This window comes from Notolepis coatsorum (assembly GCF_963971535.1).
Source record: "Notolepis coatsorum genome assembly, chromosome: 17".
NCBI lineage: Eukaryota > Metazoa > Chordata > Actinopteri > Aulopiformes > Paralepididae > Notolepis > Notolepis coatsorum.
In genome coordinates, this window is record NC_140181.1 from 81,974,731 (window position 1) to 81,992,230 (window position 17,500).

At 43.7% G+C, this 17,500-nt stretch overlaps 1 protein-coding gene across 1 annotated transcript in view; it reads left to right on the plus strand.

Moving 5' to 3' along the window:
* The window catches only part of pkp1a (plakophilin 1a), an 85,010-nt gene that overhangs the window by 60,323 nt on the left and 7,187 nt on the right, over positions 1-17,500 (plus strand). Inside the window, 9 exon segments of the mRNA XM_084334093.1 lie at positions 1,138-1,260; positions 1,263-1,305; positions 2,198-2,238; positions 2,241-2,314; positions 2,826-2,990; positions 3,517-3,681; positions 4,199-4,352; positions 8,815-9,001; positions 12,942-13,026. Of these exon segments, the coding sequence (XP_084190219.1) occupies positions 1,138-1,260; positions 1,263-1,305; positions 2,198-2,238; positions 2,241-2,314; positions 2,826-2,990; positions 3,517-3,681; positions 4,199-4,352; positions 8,815-9,001; positions 12,942-13,026 (1,037 nt within the window).

Genomic DNA, 17,500 nt, shown 5'->3' on the forward strand with positions numbered 1-17,500 from the left:
ACATGTTTTTTTGGAGGGTGAGGTTGTGCTAGGATGCCATAGAGTGATTATTTGGGATGATTCTGTACAAGTAAATGTCCCCCAATACTGGATGCAGAGATCCATGTGTAACGTGTCACAAACTCGCCTCTCCCCTCCTGGGAGAGAGAGGTCAGGGGGATGGACAGTCTCCCCTCCTGGGAGAGAGAGGTCAGGGGGATGGACAGTCTCCCCTCCTGGGAGAGAGAGGTCAGGGGGATAGACAGTCTCCCCTCCTGGGAGAGAGAGGTCAGGGGGATGGACAGTCTCCCCTCCTGGGAGAGAGAGGTCAGGGGGATGGACACCCCCGTCCTTCAGCTAGCTGTGAGAACTAATGTGGATGCTGGCACTTCGGACGCACCTTGTGACCCTGGGTAAAAAAAAACGCCTACGTTTCTTTTTTCTTTTTACGAAAAGATGTTAAAAACAACAGCCTATTGTTTTATTCAATGTTTTTTTTTTATAAAGGCAGATTTTACCAAAATATGATACAAATAACAGCTTATATTGAATAACGCAATGTGTTTTATTATCATTATTTTCAAATACAATTATTTTCTTTATAAAAACAAGATTTGTTATTCAAAAAAGTATTTGAGAAAGAGCGTTATAATCAGCGTTCTCTTACCAATACGGTAATAGATCAGTCCTCCAGACTCACTCTGTACATGAATATACAGGACAATGCATGTGCTTCCACACACAACAAATGAGCACAAAGTAAAATCACCCCCTCTCTCTCTCCCTCTCTCTCTCTCTCTCTCTCTCTCTCTCTCTCTCTCTCTCTCTCTCTCTCTCTCTCTCTCCCTCCTCTCCCACTCTCCCCCCTCTCTCCCTCCCCCCCTCTACCCTCTCTTCCCCCCCCCTCTCTCTCCCCCTCTCTCTCTACCCCCCTCTCCCTCTCTCTCCCCCCTCTCTCTCCTCCCCCCTCTCCCTCTCTCTCTCTCTCTCTCTCTCTCTCTCTCTCTCTCTCTCTCTCTCTCTCTCTCTCTCTCTCTCTCTCTCTCTATCTCTCTCTCTCTATCTCTATCTTTCTCTTTCCCTCTCCCCCCCTCTCTCCCCCCCCTCTCTCTCCCTCTCTCTCCCCCCTCTCTCTCCCCCCTCCCCCCCTCCCTGCAGGTCTGCTGTGGAACCTGTCCTCAGCTGAGTCCCTGAAAGAGGAGCTGATCTCCACAGCGCTGCCTGTGCTGACAGAGAGCGTGGTGGTTCCCTTCACCTGCTGGTCAGACAGCAGTGCCAACAACAAATCCACCCAGACGTCTTCTACAACGCCAGCGGCTGCCTGCGGTAATATATGTCTTCAGAAATGTGTATATGTATATATAAATACACTACATATATATATATATTGTGACGAACCTGGTAGGGTTCAGGCTCGCCACGGTTCAAATACAAACTAATTGAATGTCCACACAAGTATTTATTGAATTCAGGGCAGAATCCAGAGGGGAAAAGCAATAGAATGGTCGTGATTCTGTCCGGGGTCAAAAACACGAAACAGGCTTGCCGACAGAAAAAGGGATTGTTCACAATTCAGGGTAGTCGTCCAGTCCAGGGTCAGTACACAAGGGGAATCTCAGCCAGTCCAGGGTCCACTACACAAAGAACACCTATCTCGCTTTCTCCTCACCTTTCACTACCTCTCACCGTCGCAACTCTGAATAACAATCTCTCTCTCTCTATACCACAACTCCAACTCCTACTCCGCTCAACTCAACCCTCTCTAACCTAGTGTTAATGTAGTGTGTGGGACTGGGTGTGTGCACGTGAGATGTGGCTGGACTAATTATGTGCAGGTGTGTTCTATCAGTACTAATCAGCTACCTAATTGACTCCTTCCGTGGCGGACATATCTCCCATCCTTCACATATCCAAAGGAGGGGGGAGAAGATCTGTCACAATATATATAAAGTCCATTATACTTATATACCAAGTTTTCTGCAGCTTATCTGGTTGATTACCATTTAGATTAAAACATTTATTTTATCTGTATGTGTGTACATGCATGGATCTGTGTGTGTGTGTGTGTGTGTGTGTGTGTGTGTGTGTGTGTGTGTGTGTGTGTGTGTGTGTGTGTGTGTGTGTGTGTGTGTGTGTGTGTGTGTGTGTGTGTGTGTGTGTGTGTGTGTGTGTGTGTGTGTGTGTGTGTGTGTGTGTGTGTGTGTGTGCGCGTGTGTAGAAACCTGAGCAGTGCCAAGGAGAAGGAGCGTCAGGCTATGAGGAGTGCCGAGGCCTGATCGACTCCATCATGAGCTACGTCCAGTCCTGCGTGGCGGAGGACAATCCGGACGACAAGGTACCTCGCTCAGCCTGTGTCGACTACCTGCGTCTTATAGAAATACAGCAGGCCAATAAGCTACAGCCTTATTGGCCTGCTGGTTCAATGGGATATAATGATGTAAACGAACACCTAAACAACTCCTCCTCTGCTCTGCTCTGCTCTGCTCTCCTCTCCTCTGCTCTGCTCTCCTCTCCTCTCCTCTTTTCTCTCCTCTCCTCTCCTCTCCTCTCCTCTCCTCTCCTCTCCTCTCCTCTCCTCTCTCTCCTCTCTCTCTCTCCTCTCCTCCTCTCCTCTCCGCTCTCCTCTGCTCTGCTCTGCTCTGCTCTGCTCTCCTCTCCTCTCCTCTCCTTCATCAACACACACACACACACACACACACACACACACACACACACACACACACACACACACACACACACACACACACACACACACACACACACACACACACACCTTGACATAATGTACAATCGTTTTAAAATATGTCTAACCTCTGCTCTGCTCTCCTCTCCTCTCCTCTCTGTAGTCTGTAGAGAACAGTGCATGTATCCTCCATAACCTGACCTACCAGTTGGAGTCTGAGTCGCCCCAGTGCTTTGAAAAGTACACCCCAACAGCGAGCCCTTCTGATGGGAAGAAAAGCCCGACCATCGGGTGCTTCAGCCCCAAGAGCAGCAAGATCCCGAAAGAGGTGAGGAGTCATGCAGTTCCTTCACAGGAACCCCGCCATCTTTTTTTGAAAATTGGGTGGGGTTTTGAGATCGGTCAATTGTGATAATATTGTCATGGAAATTAGTGTTGTGTGTGGACTTTGCACGACACTACGAAATTTGAAATGTTCATCCTATCTGGCCCTTCAATGTACATCCAAATTATGCATTTTTCCTTGGTAATTCTATCTGCTTGTTTGTTTACAACAGGAAGAGTGTTAGAGGGAGATATAGAGCATGCATGGATAATTATGTGTATTATGCTTTTGTGTATAATAATCACACATGTATAATATACCCGGAAACAGAAATGGTCAATCAAACATTCTATGGAAGACATTTTGTGGCGTACCAGCCGACTTGTGTAGATTTGCACGGGGTGGTCGTTCTGTCAATTCAAGCTCTGCGCTTCACACTTGCATCACACCGTTTCTGCCCATGGACGAGCTCAAAAGGAGGGTCTTTACAACCTTTCTCAGTCCTCCTCTCCTCCCTTCCCTTCTCCAGAATGTGTTTGACGTGGTTGACGACGGAACCCCATCGGGCGTGAACTGGCTGTGCCACACCAAGGCCATGCAGACCTACCTGTCTCTGTTGGACTCCTCCGAGAAGGACGCCACCCTGGAGGCCTGCTGTGGTGCCCTGCAGAACCTCACTGCCAACAAGGGACCGGTGAGAAGGGTGTGAGGGGTCCGTGGAGGGTCGTGAGGGGTCTGTGGAGGCTGTGAGGGGTTCGTGGAGGGTCATGAGGGGTCTGTGGAGGGTCATGAGGGATCCGTGGAGGGTCGTGAGGGGTCTGTGGAGGGTCATGAGGGCTGTGAGGGGTTCGTGGATGGTCATGAAGGGTCTGTGGAGGGTCATGAGGGATCTGTGGAGGGTCATAAGAGTCATGAGGGGTCCGTGGAGGGTCGTGAGGGGTCCGTGTTGGGTCATGAGGGGTTCACGGAGGATCATGAGGGTTGTGGGTGGTTCGCGGATATGTGTGTGAGTGATTAGGAGAGAGGGGTGAGTGAGAGAGGGAAACACAGACAGACAGAGAGCAGGCTAACACTACATCACAGACTACGAAATTCACTCAGAATGCCTCGGCATGCATAATCAACCGTAAACTGCAATGCATGGAGTACGAGCACCATGCCGATGGGATTTCTCATTCTCTGTGTGCCGGGTTGGTTTTTCTGTGCTCCAGGTTTCTAACGTCATGAGCCAGACGCTGGTCCAGAAGCTGGGAGCTCTGGAGAACATCATCCCTCTGATCCACTCTCCCAACCCCAGCCTGCAGAAGACAGCCATGTCCCTGGTGGGTAACCTGTCACGGACCACCGTCCTGCAGAACTCTCTGGGTAAGAAGCTGTACAATATAGCGGTGGGAAATTGTACTACAAATCGTTTAATTTCAAACCTTAATTTGAACTAGAAAGGCAACTTAGGTTTCCCTCATTTACAATCACATTGAGTGTACATAGATGGTAAATGGTGCATTTATATAGCAGCTTTTATCCAAAGTGCTTTAAAATGTTTGTTCCTCACATTCACCCATTCACTCACACATGTACACACCGATGGCGGAGGCAACCATGCGAGGTGCCGACCTGCTCATCGGAAGCAATTAGGGGTTAAGTGTCTTGCTCAAGGACACTTCAACACGCTGATAACTTGGTTGACAATGGTTGGAGATCAAGGTTTTAAACTCTGCAACAGAGGGGAGAATTTCAAGCTTTAACCTCTTAAGCCCTAGCCATATTTTCAGAAAATTCGCCTAAAAGTACATAGGCTACCCAAGTAAATGGAAGGTTTCCGATGCAATGTGCAAAGATTTTTATAACCTCATATTTAGCTAATAACACTTAAAATCATTGCTAAACAAACGTAGTGCTGAGAATATACACTTTGACTGCTGTTTTGATAGGGTTAGGGTCTCTACTCTTGACTACATTTGCAAAAGAAACACAACATCACTTAATACGGACTGTATTGATCTATTTGTGACGTGAACTAAATTTCGGCCTGGTACCGGGCCGATCGGGCTTAAGAGGTTGAGGACTGTTGGAGTTCATTCCATGAGCTAGAGGGCATCATAGCAAAACACAGATTTACCCTGTTCCAAGCATAAACTTAAATACACGCATGAAATACCATGATAGAATAGTTCTCTGGTAAAAGTCCCCCATTCAATAGTCTACTTAAAAAGTCAAATGAAAAAGTAGGCTATTTAATATTGACTGTGTGGAAGTATGAACATTAAAACTACACATTCTATAAGGTAGCCAGTGCCACTGTTATGTTATGTTCTATAACATAGCCTCTGTTATGTTATGTTCTATAACATAGCCTATGTTACGGTGTGATTGTATTTCAGTGAGTAGGGGTGTTCAACCCTCTACAGATTATGTTTTATTTATTTATTTATTTTTAAACGTGTTTGGTAGTCCATTCATCCTGGCTCTGATTACTTCATCTTACAGCTGACAGGCTTGAACTTTGAGAGTACATCCTTTTCATCCTTTTGTATACAAAACCTTTCTCTTCAAAGTCACTAGTAAATAACTGCAGGGTGCAGGTCGTAAAGTTTTATTTTCCTTTGTGGACAGTTATAAAAGGATGTTTATTTAAAAATGATGTAGGCCATAAACAATTATATACAGTACTGTACATTATATCCATATAAACACATGAGAACCCCTTTTTGTGTAGATTCAAGAGTTAGTTTGTTTGAGGGATTTGCCCTCAAGCACTTGCAAAGAGATTAAACCGTGTCCTCGACAGGTTTGTACTTTCAAACGGATGCTTTCCGAAGTATAATGCAATGGTTTACTGCTCCCATTTCATCTTGCAGCGTTGTGACCAAACGCAGGACAGCATGCCCATTTTGTGGGACAGTAAAGTAAAACTGAATACAATGTAAAAATGTTTTATCACTGTAAAACCTTTTTATCAGTTCTAAAGACTGATTGTTTGGTTCTAAACACCGCTGCTAGTTTTACTAATGTACCTGTAATCTTTTTTAATCAGTTCTAAAGACTGGTTTGTTTGGTTCTAAAGACAAAAACTGACTTCTTAAAGAGCGTGTTTTGTCGTGCCTGAAACGGCAGACTTTCAATAGACATATTCATCATATAGATCAGAAGGGTGTCTCTGTAAATTAAAGGTAACTCCGAGTGTCATCTCCTGACAGTGCACAATGGGTTCCAATGCAAGTCACAACATGTGTGAGGGATTGAGTGTCAGTATATGATTAAAACATACGGCCAAGAGAGTGTTAAACATCTACCGTTCTGGACCAGCGAATGTGGTTAAAGTAAAGTTTAAATTGGGGGAAAATACATATTTGTTCCCCTCTTTAAAAAACTTTAGTCCAAGAGGGTTGGTAAAGCGCTTTTGAAGTGACAAAGGGTGAGAGATGTAATTAAATGTCTCAGGCCCTGTTTAGACGGAAACGCTAGCAGGTGAATCCACAAAAAAAAAATTCGGATGTGCCTTTCGTTTATACGGAAACAGCGTTTTTACGGGGTGAAACCGTAAAAAAGTGAGACCACCTTCCAGGGTGGAATTCCTAGAAACGATAAACCTTTGCGCTATCATCTAAACTGTCAAACCGCATAAAACTATGACGAAAAGGTTGTCAAGGCTCTCGTCGCGCGTACTGCTTACATCACAGACATGCGCCAGTAGCCTAGAAGCGTAAACAAAGCATGTCTGATTCTATCCATGGCGATCACCTGAAGGCTACATTGGCAGTACTTTTAAATACACAAGAATCTGTCCCGCGGCTATCACAACTATTAGTACTGGACCCACTGTCTGTGAGTGACTCTGCTTTGGTCCAATCACATTCCCCACCCACAGTCTGCGAATCAGAGGTAGAGTAGGGCGGGTCTTCACAGCACGTCATGTGACATATGCGCCAGTCGTCTCGAGTCGTTACAGCGTCGTCTGCACGCAGAATTCCATCCCAAAACGCTAGTCTAAACGCAAAATTAAAAGTGAGACCGCAAGACGACTTTTGCGGTTTCTGTTCAGACTCTCTCCGTCTAAACGTAGCCTCAATATTATAATGTTATTCCCCTGTCTTAGCCTTGCTATTATTTTACTTATTTTCTATTTCTATTTCTACGCCCCACTATCCGCTGGGTGCATACCTACTATGACCTTTATCATGTTTTGTAACAGATTACAGAAATTCAAGAAGCCTATTGGAATGTTAGGTTCTGATATGATGTTGATTAATATACCTGCATTCTTACGGATGTAAAGCACTTTGAACTGAAATTCCCTGTATGAAAGGTGCTACACAAATAAAGTTTATATATTATATTATACAATGTGTAAGAATAAGGTTTACATAATGTATAAAGCATTTGATCCAAACATAAGCATTTTGACTAACCTCTTAACTGGCACCGACCCGGCCCCCGGGAACTCTTGAGGACGATTTGCCCACCGGCGCGAATCGCCACTTTGCCGACCGGGTCTACATTTTATAAAATACAATATATAAATAGAATTAAAGCCCTATTTGTTGCCTGTCGATTGCCGATTCAGCGGTTCTCGAGTTACATGCCGATTAGTGAGGCGTGCGCCAAAGTACAAGGCAAAGCTTTTTTTATTTTGTATTACCACCCCCGACTCCCGGGGCTCTAGCTCCGTCAATCATTGAGCGATCCCAAAAATTATTGGCCAGGGTTGTAGCCAATGAGTGTGGCTTTCCAATGATACCCCACATGGGGATCTGCGATCATGTCAAAAGTCACGAGCGAAAACAGGAAGAGAAAAAAACGCTGAATGAATTGAAGTCAATGAGGAAATGGTTTACTGGAGAGCTTTTCTTTTCTCCACAGTTTACCAAAATCACTCCTAATCACCCATTTCTGAACAGATTTTCATGAAATTTGGACATGTACTACATAATACTTTAGGCTATGGATTAGTACTTTATTACATGTTTTAACCTCTTCCACCCTACCGGTCCTGAAATGACATAGTGTCATAAATCAATATCTCCAGAGTGTTCTACAAAAGTATCGTTTTTATTTTCAAACGTATTCAAGTATAAACATCATAACCATGTCACAACAGCATTTATAATGTATATTATCATCAATATGTTAGTTTAGGAATATGTTAAAGTGTTATTAGATAGATTTTCCTTTTCGAAATGAGAGGCGACCATTTTGGAAAACCTTGAATCATGGGAATTGTAGTTTATTTGCAGCTATTTTGTAGCGGACATCCATAGCTCTGGATCTGCGTTGGAATTTTTCAAAACTACACTTCCTGAAAGGATCTATGGGGTTCATAGTTCTGTATGCATTTTTTTAATAACTCTTATTATTCGGGATAATATACCACAAAACTATTTACAGAACCTTCTGTTTAATCATCTTCCCTTTATTCATTCCCTTAGATTTACATGTACACATGATCTCAAGAAGGTACTGAACGAGCTCAGTGGCAGTTTTTAATGTTTGGTCATTATTAGCATGGTGTTATTCACTGTCAAAGATGCAAAGAAAAATCATAATTCATATTCTCCTTTGTTTCATCACAATTTAAGCAAGCCTAGTAATAGACACAATATTTCTGACACTGGGAATACATTCACTGAGGTCCATAGATGTCCCTAGATACCAAGAATATGCAAATAGCCTTGTAGAAGTGGAGCAATATTCCATTTACTTAGGTATGTATTTTAGGTGGATTTTCAGAAAATAGGCTCCGGGCTTAAGAGGTTAAGGGAGGTGGAGCTGCTTGGCTTGACTTTGCTGTTTTACTGACAAAAGAGCCACTTTGTCTTCCCTCCGCCAGCTCGGCAGCTCCTCTCGGAACTGGCCGGCCTCCTTTCATCTGGCAGCAAGGAAATGGGGAACTGTGATGATACAATAGCAGCCACCTGTCACACGGTACGGAGCCTGCTGCCAGCCGAACCCGAGGTCACCAGGAAGATCGTCAACAACGAGCTGGTGAATTCACTAGCGGACCTCAGCGAGAATGGGTGAGACCTGGTGTGTCATTTCAGAGTACAGTGGTAGTTACAGTGGTGGCACAGGTCACCCCACACAGCATCTATCCTGCATCAGCCCTCCATTAGCTACAGTAGCTGCTGCAACTTGTTATTTTCCAAATGTTATAAAGTGAAATTGAATGGGTGTGAATATGGTGTCACACAACACACTGTCCCTTTCCTTTGTGTTCCTTTTCTTTAATTTTCTTTCCTTTTCTTTAATTTTCTTTCCTTTTCTTTCCTTTCCTTTGTGTTCCTTTTCTTTCCTTTGTGTTCCTTTCCTTTCCTTTGTGTTCCTTTCCTTTGTGGTCATTTCCTTTCCTTTGTGTTAATTTCCTTTGTGCTCCTATGCTTTCATTCCCTTTGTGTTCCTTTCCTTTGTGTTCCTTTCTTTCTGTTCCCTTTCTTTCCTTTACTTTGTGTTCCTTTCCTTTCCTTTGTGTTCCTTTCCTTTCATTTATGTTCCTTTTCTTTAATTTCCTTTCCTTTCAGTTCCTTTTCTTTCCTTTGTGTTAATTTCCTTTCCTTTCTGTTCCCTTTCTTACCTTTCCTTTGTGTTCCCGTCCTTTGTGTTCCTTTTCTTTCATTTCTTTTCTTTCCTTAGTATTCCTCTCCTTTCCTTTCCTTTCTGTTCCTTTCCTTTCTGTTCATTTTCTTTCCTTTGTGTTCCTTCCCTTTCCTTTCTGTTCATTTCGTTTAGTTTAGTTTAATTTGGTTTCCTTTGTGTTCCTTTCCCTTTCTTCCCTTGGTTTTTCTTTCCTTTTATTTTTTTCCCTTTCTGTCCCTTTCCTTTCTGTTAATTTCCTCTCCCCTCCTCTCACTGGTAAACAAGAATACCCTGAAGACTCTAGCAGGAGCACTCATTCAAGGGTACTACGACTATGCTTGCACATCATGGTACCAAAGCACCTCAAAGGCGCTAAAAACAAAATTACAAACATCTCAAAACAAACTGGTCAGACTACTGCTTGACCTTACTCCTAGAACCCACCTCACCCCTGCCCACTTTGACAAACTAGGATGGCTTAGAGTAGACGACAGAGTACAGCAACTTGCAATGGGCCTGGTCTACAAGATACACTACACGACCAAGGTACCCATGTACATGACAAAATACTTCCCAAAGGTCAGTGAATACCACGATCACAACACCAGAGGGAGCTCCACAAATCATGTTAAACCCAGATTCGGCTCAAACAAGGGACTAAACACGTTTCGCAATTATGCCACATCAATGTGGAACGCCCTACCCAAAGCTGTAAAGGAATGTGAATCACTACCCACTTTCAAAAACACTCTCAAAAAACACCTAAGGGAGACTGCAACTCGAAACTGGCCCCTGTAAATGTCCGAACACAACCCCCTCCAATGTACAGTAAATTACCAAGTATGGTCTTGTCAATAATCCAATGTACAGTTTTGTTTGTACAGTTGTACAGTGTCCCCCACCCACCCCTCCTACCCAACCCCCCCCCCCCCCCCCCCCCCCACCTCCAATGTACAGTCCCCCCCCACCCCCACCTACCCAATCCAATGTACAGTTTCTACGTCAAATGTATATACTCTTTTCTTTCTGGACTCTTTTTGTATCACAAACAGTACTGTAATTGCAAATCTGGTATGTCATAAATGTATAGATGTAGCAGTACTGTCTATCTGTATGTCATGTATGTCATATATGTTACGATGAATTGAAAATGGGGGACCCTGATGTAAACAAGACGAAAGTCTTTCTCTGGTCTGCATCCCCTTAACAATTGTATGTATTGAGCTGTACTGTACTGTACCCAATCTGCAATCTGTTAATAAAGTTTTCAATCAATCAATCAATCAATCAATCATCCCCCTTCATCTCCTCCTTTCTTCTCCTCTCCTCTCCCTTCCTCTCCTCTCATGTATTCTCCTTTCCTCTCCTCTCCCTTCCTCTCCCTTCCTCTCCTCTCCTCTCCTCTCCTTTCTTCTCCTCTCCTCTCCATTCCTCTCCTCTCATGTATTCTCATTTCCTCTCCTCTCCTCTCCTCTCCTCTCCTCTCCTCTCCTCTCCTCTCCTCTCCTCTCCTCTCCTCTCCTCTCCTCGCCTCGCCTCTCCTCTCCTCTCCTCTCCTCTCCTCTCCTCTCCTCTACTGACTTGTCTCCTGTTCTGATCGCGTGAACACTTTAGGCAACCAACATGCGCTTCCGCGTTTCTCTGATTGGCCGAGTGCCTTCCGCGTTTCTCTGATTGGCCGAGCGCGGCTCCCCCTTAAGCTCCAGGAGAGGGGAGAGAGGCTGAAAACCCGCAGTTCTTGCCCGACTGATGGGAGCCGAATCCCGGATCCGATTTTTCTGATGAATACCCCCAAAACATGGAGGTCCCGAACGCATGGAAGTATTGATTGCGCCGTAACGAATCATTAAAAAAATATACCGTTAACTGGAATATGTTGTGCCTTTACACATATGTTGGATTATGTAATTGGCTTGGGAGCTATCAGGCGGGATACACCATAAATTCATACGGGACCTGGCTCGCAATATGCTTTTTCCCGCTGGAGATAAACGACGTTGAGGACGTATATCTTCTAATTGTCATGCTGCTCGGCCTGGGCACCGTCAGCTGCTGGATCTGGTACTGCCTGAAGCTAATTCGGAAGAAGTTGATTTCCCTGGCCAGGGATCTGGCCGGGATCAAGGAAAACCTAATGGAACTGTTTAAGAAAATCGCTGACCTAAGTACCCTGCGCGGTGATGAACAATTGAGCTCCAAGACCATGTTGGAAAGAGGCGAACTCTACCACGTAGACGAACAGTCATGCTTGAAGACAATTCTTGAGAGACTTGCTTCTAACCATGCAGAGGAACTTTCGCGGTCACAGGCCATACTGGATATCACGTCGGAAATTAGGGACGTGAAAATAAAGATGCCACCGTACCGTAACAGGGGATACGACGATGGTGACGATGATTAGACAAAATTGACCTGATTCTGACTATATGCGGCATTTCTGCCTCGAGCTGCATGTCATGTTATCACCTCCCCCTTCCCACACCCTCCTTATCCTTTCTGCTGTGGAACGAACCGAGGCCAAGGTCAACGCGGAGGAGTTGACTCTCCGGCGATGTGTGATTTCTGGGAAAGAGGAGACAAACTGTACTGTCTGGAAGCGATAAGATTGATGAGGCCCCCCCTACCCCCACCCCCCCCCCCATCCGCCCCTGTTGTTGTAACTCAACTGGCGCCACGCCGTGGCAGGCTGCCTCTGATGCGCGACGGTGGGGGCCCCCCTTGACTGCTCCACAACCAAATTCCTTACCCGAATCTCCAATGCCCCCCCCCCCCCCCCCTCCACTCCGCCCCCCCTCCAGTTCACCAGGCGCGATCCACTGTGTTTCTACATGGTGGAATGCAGCCGACTATCGCATACAGTGTCTCAGGCCTCCTGTAATGATGACATGTGTCAACAAATGTACATGTCTGTTGAATTTATGCTGTGCCATTGTTACTGTAAAAATGTAATGATTGTGTTGTTGTTAATATCATTAATGAGACGTTGAGCTGTATGTGTGTGTCACGAATTTCCCCAAGGGGATTAATAAAGGAATATCTTATCTTATCTTATCTTATCTTAATTGGTTTGTCATGACAAACTAATAAAAAATCGCGATTTCCGTTCATTGTAAACAATGATGAATGTAGTCACTGTGTGTTGTTGTAGCCACCGGGTAAATCGCGATTTTTTATTAGTTTGTCATGACAAACTAGAACTGCGGGTTTTCAGCCTCTCTCCTCTCTCCTGGAGCTTAAGGGGGAGCTTAGTATTCCTGCCTCTGAGGAGCGCGTCGTGGCTCATACAGGCGCTCGGCCAATCAGAGCAATTCAGAGCAATGCGGAAGCGCATGTTGGTTGCCTAAAGTGTTCACGCGTTCTGATCCCCTGTGTTTCTTTCCTCAGGTCTTTTCCTAAAGGCAGTAAGGCAGCCGCTCTACTGCTCTACAGCTTATGGAACGAGAAGAGTCTGCAAGGTGTTCTGAAAAAGGCAAGGGCCCATCACACACACACACACACACGCACGCACGCACGCACGCACGCACGCACGCATGCACGCACGCACACACACACACACACACACACGCACGCACGCACGCACGCACACACACACACACACACGCACACACAAATGCACACATTCAGGATGATACAAATGAAATACGGAAAAATAGAGTCTGAGGTTTATTTAGGTTTTCTTGATTTATTATTTATTGATTCCACTATGTAGCCAGACCCCACCACTAAGGTTATTTTAGTTCATTAAACTAACACGGAAACTAAAGGTTTTGGGGGGAAAATAAACAATTTAGTTAACTGCAATATAAATAAATACTAGCTTTTTATAAAATAAGTGAACTGAATTATATTCTGTACTTCTGTAAAAAAATTAAAAAAAATTAAAAAAACTGTTCCGTTTAGTCGGCACGCATGAGGAGATGTTGTTGCATTTGTTCACTCATGACTGTGAGTCTGTTGTGTTTTATTACACAATAACACAATAGTGTTAACTCAAACTAATATAAATTAAACCTAAAACAAAACATATTAAAACAATAGAAACAAAACAAAAACTAGCAAATCTACTGAATTAATACAAATTTAAAAAATGCATTCACGTTCACATTCATGTGCACACACGCAGCATGCTCTGACGGATGCGCATGGTTTCTTATAGGGGTTTGGGGGTGTGGCTGGTTGAGGTGCACACCTGTGTATATGTTCCTTTGGAGCACGCGCACATGCACACGCATACACACACGCACACACACACACACACACACAGTCCCTCCCCTCTGCCCTGCCCCACCCAGCCTCTAAGCACAGCAGCAGAGTGACAGTGGAATCCGGGGAGACTGGTTCTCAGCGCTCAGTGTCTGTTATTGGAGAGGTAGCCCCTTTCGCGACTGCTGATGCACGCCTTGCTTTGAATACAGCAGTCACTTGCTCCACATTACTAGCCATGGGAACATTCACCCTGAAGCACTGGTTATTTACAAACGGTTCGTTCTAAATTTATCACAGAAAAATGTCAAAGGTACTCACAGTTGCACAAGGGTTTCAGACACAAAAGTGGGGTGGCTTGAAAGCTCGGCGTTGCTAATAAACATTTTAAATAATTTTTATAAATGAGTAAAAATCACTGAGGTAGTGTTGCGTCAAAATGGCTTCTTCCGCATTTTGACATGCCGGAGCGCTGTGATTGGCTTCTTCTCTTCTTCTGCTTTGTCACATGCCTGGTGCACCCAGCAAGCACAGCGCTCTGGCATGTCAAAATGCAACGCTACCTCAGTGATTTTTACTCGTTTATAAAAATTATTTAAAATGTTTATTAGCAACGCCGAGCTTTCAAACCACCCCGCTTTTGTGTGTGAAACCGTCGTGCAACTGTGAGTACCTTTGAAATTTCTCTGTGATAAATTTAGAATGAACCGTACGTAAATAACCAGTGCTTCAGGGTGAATGTTCCCATGGCTAGTAATGTGGAGCAAGTGACTGCTGTATTCAAAGCAAGGCGTGCATCAGCAGTCACGAAAGGGGCTATTGGAGAGGTAGAGAGGAGCGAGAGACAGACGGGGGAAGCACAAGGTCAACAAAACAGAGACAGAGAGAGATGGAGAGAGGACGGAATGAGTTGTGGTCGAGGTCATGACAAATGTGAAAACAAAATACAATAATACATCACATTTGCACGTTGTGCTGTAGGAACTCCAGCACTGATCATAACCGCAAGCCAGGAAAATACAAAGTTAGGAGTCTTAAGTGCAAGTGTGTCAGGAGTCTAATTGAGAGGCACATATTATGCGTCAGAAGTCTAATTTACAGAGGAACAGATTATGTGTCAGGAGTCTAACTGAGAGGAACACATTATGTGTGAGGAGTCTAACTGAGAGGAAGACATTATGTGTCAGGAGTCTAACTGAAAGGAAGACATTATGTGTGAGGAGTCTAACTGAGAGGAACACATTATGTGTCAGGAGTCTAACAGAAAGGAAGACATTATGTGTCAGGAGTCTAACTGAAAGGAAGACATTATGTGTCAGGAGTCTAACTGAAAGGAAGACATTATGTGTCAGGAGTCTAACAGAAAGGAAGACATGTGTCAGGAGTCTAACAGAAAGGAAGACATTATGTGTCAGGAGTCTAACAGAAAGGAAGACATTATGTGTCAGGAGTCTAACAGAAAGGAAGACATTATGTGTCAGGAGTCTAACAGAAAGGAAGACATTATGTGTCAGGAGTCTAACAGAAAGGAAGACATTATGTGTCAGGAGTCTAACAGAAAGGAAGACATTATGTGTCAGGAGTCTAACAGAAAGGAAGACATTATGTGTCAGGAGTCTAACAGAAAGGAACACATTATGTATCAGTTGTCTAACTGAGAGGCACACATTATGTGGCGTCTCACTCAGTTGTACTCAAACCTTTTTGTATGTAACAGGCCATGAACCTGAGAAGATACCGCATTTGTTGTTAGATATGATCTTGTCCAGAATATCTATACTGTAGGAGGGGAGATAACAGCAGAGAGTGAAACAAAATTACCAGAATACACCTTATCTCATCGTGCTAATCAGGAGTCACTCAATTTCAAATGCCACATTAAATAAATTTTATTAACTATTAACAAAACCTGCCCTTCTCACTCTCTATAAAACTTTGTTTGAACCCCACATTAATTACTGTAATGTCATATGGTGCAACACTTACCCCAGCCATCTAAAAAAAACTTGAAAGTTTGCAAAATAAAATACTACGTGTTGTGTCATGGTCCGGGTTTAATACACCCACACATCCTCTATTCCATCGCTTTGGTCTCCTGAGGCTTGCTGATTTTAATGTCCACCAAAATGCTTCAATGATGTATCAAGTTGTGTATAACATGAATCACAGACTGTCTGAGCTTGTCCCAGTCTGCCGTCCCCTACACATCCATAACACTAGGAATAGGCATCTTATCTTTGGTAAGAGGAGAAAGCTCAAATGTGCCAGCCTAAGTATAGCATGCAGGGGCCCGCAGATCTGGAATGAGCTCGACGAGAGTCTGAAACAGTCAAAATCCTTCACAACCTTCAAAAAAGAGAAATTGCTCAAATCATATCTGTAAATAGTAACTAAACTTGGGAATATTATTGTCTGTTTTATTTATTTATTTATTTATTTATTTATTTATTTATTTATTTATTTATTTATTTATTTATTTATTTATTTATTTATTTATTTATTTATTTATTTATTTATTTATTTATTTATTTATTTAGTATGTAAGTAGGTAGGTAGGTGTGTAAGCCTATGCATGTTGTATGTTGTCCATATTTGGAGGCCTTTGTTTGTGATCAGGCTCCCTCCAAAAGCTTTAACTAGCTTCTTGGGAGACCTGGCACACAATTTTGATGATGATGTTCTCATGACGATGACATGTATTGTATCGTGTGTGTGTGTCAGGGTTTCCGTTAGAAAAAATTGTTGCCGGTCTCCGTGACCTGCAAGATTTCAATCTACCGGACAAATGAGATTAATTCCGGTCATAGTTTGAGCTTTAAAACAATTGATAGGCAGGCTATATAAAGAATGTCATCCTCAAGGCATGTAGATTTATAATATTATTACTTAAAACTAGTCTACTTTTGCGTATACAGTCATTAATTAATATATTCCAAATAAAATAAGTCCCTCGATACTCCGTGCTGCTGCTGACTTGAAATAAAATAGACCGCGTATATGTGGGCAGTCGGTCCGACACTAAACAGCAGTCTGTTATAATCACATTTTTATGAGCTAACGAATTCCGTTATATTGGACATTTGTATTAATTATATCAAGCGAAGAACTGAGAAAGCAGAGAGACGGCAACATTATCGTGGTTTGCGTGACGACTCTCTCCACCTCGCAACGACTTATTTGCAAAGAGTATGGCGCTGCAGAGAAGCTGATTTAGCTGTTATTGGCTCTTTTCTGGGAACCGCACAGCAGCGCCCCCCACCCAACATTGGCTGAAAATGGCTGAATTGGAGTACTGCTGGAATACTGCATTGTGCTGATAGTGCTCTGGCTCTGCAGCTTCTCACAAGTTCGCACACCCAGCACTAAGCTCCCGTCTGACAACGTCGTTGTCATTATTAGAAGCAACGAGGAAACAAATGTAATGATCGTTTCGTTCATCGCATAGGCTATTTAATTTTAGCCTATTTTAATACAATTCAAATAATCAAATTGTGCTTAGACTCAGGGAATTATTTTCACCGGACATTAAGACCGGAGAGATGAAATATGTCGGACTTCAACAGATTTTGCCGGTCAAATACCGGTAATTACCGGCTAACGGAAACGCTGGTGTGTGTGTGAGTGTGTGTGTGTGTGTGTGTGTGTGTGTGTGTGTGTCTGTGTGTGTGTGTGTGTGTGTGTGTGTGTGTGTGTGTGTGTGTGTGTGTGTGTGTGTGTGTGTGTGTGTGTGTTAAACTATT